A 3,144-nucleotide genomic window follows, 5' to 3' on the forward strand; every position below is an offset into this window, starting at 1 on the left:
AAAAAAGAGTCATGTGATCACCAAAATCAATGTTACCTCCTGGTAACATGACTCTCTGTACAAATGTTTTACGTCCATAGGCCAAATCGGAGAGAGGACCAGGATTACTATAAACGTGAATGAGCACACAAGAATGTCACAGTAGAAGTTATTGTCATGTAGCCTGTAAGAGGTGGTCCTTGTTAAACCTGACTCACTGATGTTGTAAAACTCTCCTCTCATGTGAGTACCTGTTACTCTCGATTGCATGTATTCCATCAACATGAGTGGCAGAATTCACTACTAAAACTTTTTGCCTCTTTGTGTATTCAGTCATAGTCCACAGCACTTTTCAGAGAGACTGAGTTGTGTGGTATTGATATGCTTCATCATCATTGTGTGAACTAATTTGACAATGGCTTGAATATAATGTGTACTTTTGAGCTATAAATAATCCACATCGTAAAAACAAAAACAAAAACAAAAAAACAATCCAAGTACTAATATTGTACTTGGATTGTGTCTGTTTTTTAAATTCATAAATATTTAATAGATTTTTTAACTGCGCCAGTTGTCAGTGGGATACTGTTGGTGTTATCACCATCTACTAGTTAACCAAATGTCAAAAAGTCAGCTGTGCATGTGTGTGTTTCCAATGAGCACATTATGTTGTGGGGAGGAGTTGAGCTGAGGTGGGAGTCATGAAGGGAGCATTTAGCTCACTTTTCCACAGTGTGAGCTGCCATTCCTGCCACACACAGCTGTGGAAATGAGACAAAACTGAGCTGCCACTCACCGGTGCCACCAGAAACCTCTGAAGCCAATAGTGGAAGTGTTTTGTGTTCATCATTGAGTTGGATGGCATTTCTTTTTTTTTTGCCAAGGGCTATCAACAGGTGGAGAGAATAAAGGCTGTTTTTTTTTTTGCAGATTTGGGGATTTTTTTAAAAGCTGAAGTGAAGTATTGCTTTGGCTGAAGAGGACCACGCTGGACTACAATTCTGAAGACCACTAATATCTGAGGAGACGATGAACATGCTGTCAAACCCAGTGATCAGGGCCCAGGAGCAGTCTCTTTCTCTATGTGGCCCCGGGTCTGTACAGGACTTACCCCACTGCCCTCCAGGGTTCAACCTGAGCTCCCGCCTACATTCTGCACCAATGCTGGACCTTCAGAGCAGCCAAAGATCAACCAAACCTCAGAGAGAGCTGAGCCCTGAAGAGCAGCACGAGCTCAGGAGGAAGATTAACAGCAGAGAGAGGAAGCGGATGCAGGACTTGAACATTGCCATGGACGCTCTGAGGGAGGTCATGGTGCCCTATGCCTCTTCACCTTCTTCTGCCTCCCCTCCGTCCCACCAGCCTGGAGTTCCACCTGGCCGCAGGCTCTCCAAGATCTCCACCCTGGTCCTGGCCAGGAATTACATCCTTCTCCTGGGTTCATCTCTGCAGGAGATGCGACGCCTGCTGGGAGAGGTGAGCGTCGGGATGGGGATTAACACAGGGCCAGTTCCTCGGCTGCTGCTCACTGGAGGGTGGCCTCTCATCTCCGGGCCCAGTCAGCTTCTCCTCACCCAAGAATCTCTCCTCAGCTCGACAGCTGCCTCATCACCCCCCTCCTCTTCGTCCTCCACTTCATCGTCTGCAGCTAAATGTCCACTGCTGTCCCCAGGCCCCATGGAAGCATCACTGGCCCCAGTGCAGTGGAGCTCAGGTGGGCCCCTGTGCCCCTGTGGAGTCTGCAGACTGCCCAGGTTCAGCCATTCCACCCCGGTCCCCAGATTCCCAAAGTGACATCTTGAAGCTGAAGACAAAATCTGAAAGAAAGGACTTAATGACTGTTACGTGTATGCAATGTTTTTATATGAAGTTATTTTTCTAACATTTTTAACACATTTTATAATATTTTACTACAATATATACTCACAATTGTACTTTGAATCAAATGCAACCTTTTTATATTTGTCAAGGCTGGCTTTGTAAATCACACATATTAAATGTAGTATAAGTATAATGCTGTTGCATAGGAAAATAAATGTCTCATTCTACTTTGTACTGATGTATTTACAAGACATTAAAATGCAAATCAGATTTAGCCTTTTATAAATTTCTGTATCCATTAATATTTTTTTGAGCATTGTCAGTCCAACCAGACAATGTTCTTTTGAGCAAGTATACATGCAAAATTTAGCAGTGACTCTCAATATTTGAATAGGGAAGAAATAATTTTAAATAAAATGAACATTTTGAAGTGCAGGTATCAGGAAACGTCAGTAATTTCAAAATAACATTTTGTTTTGAATCTGTGTTAAAAATAAATGTTATATAAATGTTATGCATACAGACAAGGGCAATGAGCTATAAATAATTTAACAACATATTAAAACGAACTAAAGGTGAAAATGTCCAATGGTCCTGTTGACTCAGTGTGAACATTAGCACATGTATTATTATATTATGTATGCATACTGTAATGTATATATTTTGTGACTCTTGGACATGCTGTGCATCACACAATAATCTGAGATCGCACATCATTGTATAGTGATGCAACAACTCGTCTTTTGTGACATTTTGCTGGACTCATTTGACCTTTTAATGAACCAGTAATCTTGCAGAAAAGTTTAAATTTCCACTTAGTTTATTTATTTCACAATTAGTCTTTCTCATACCACTGTGTGACGTCATGATCATATAGCCCACAAAACATGGAGGGGAAAAAAAAATTAACTGAACGAGGAAAAACTAAACCTTGTTCACTGGATGTTGGACATTATAATTTCTAATACACTTCAGACTCGGCCAAGATGCTTAGTTAAAAAGCTCCCTCCGCCCTCCACACCACCTCAAAATAGTGAAACAGTCCTCATCTCTCCCTCTATTCACTGCTCCAACAAGCAAAAGATCAAAACCCACCCGTGTAATTACTGCTCCACAGAAAGGAGGCCTTTTGATTATTAGCCCCCTCTTTCTCCTCTATGCTCAAATTCTTGATGTTTCTCTGTGTTGAGGAGCCAGGACGGGTGATTTGGTGCTACTCATTACACTCACTCCACAATATGTTCAAACGCCCAGAAAATGTGTCTCCCTGAATGGAGTTCACTCCTGCAAACTCGCCACCCCTCTGGAAGAAAGCAGGCAGCCTCATTCTGAGTGAGAATAAGA

The 3,144-nt window shown here is 42.0% G+C and overlaps 1 protein-coding gene across 1 annotated transcript; it reads left to right on the forward strand.

Annotated features, from left to right (window-relative positions):
• Nucleotides 1–1,008: 1,008 nt before the first annotated feature.
• olig1 (oligodendrocyte transcription factor 1) lies at nucleotides 1,009–1,773 on the forward strand (the record flags this gene model as incomplete). The annotated part of the gene is made up of 1 exon (XM_083908306.1): nucleotides 1,009–1,773. One exon carries the CDS (start codon nucleotides 1,009–1,011, stop codon nucleotides 1,771–1,773), a length of 765 nt encoding a protein of 254 aa, XP_083764432.1.
• Between the last annotated feature and the right edge of the window lie 1,371 nt (nucleotides 1,774–3,144).

This window comes from Microchirus variegatus, assembly GCF_963457635.1.
Source record: "Microchirus variegatus genome assembly, chromosome: 22".
NCBI lineage: Eukaryota > Metazoa > Chordata > Actinopteri > Pleuronectiformes > Soleidae > Microchirus > Microchirus variegatus.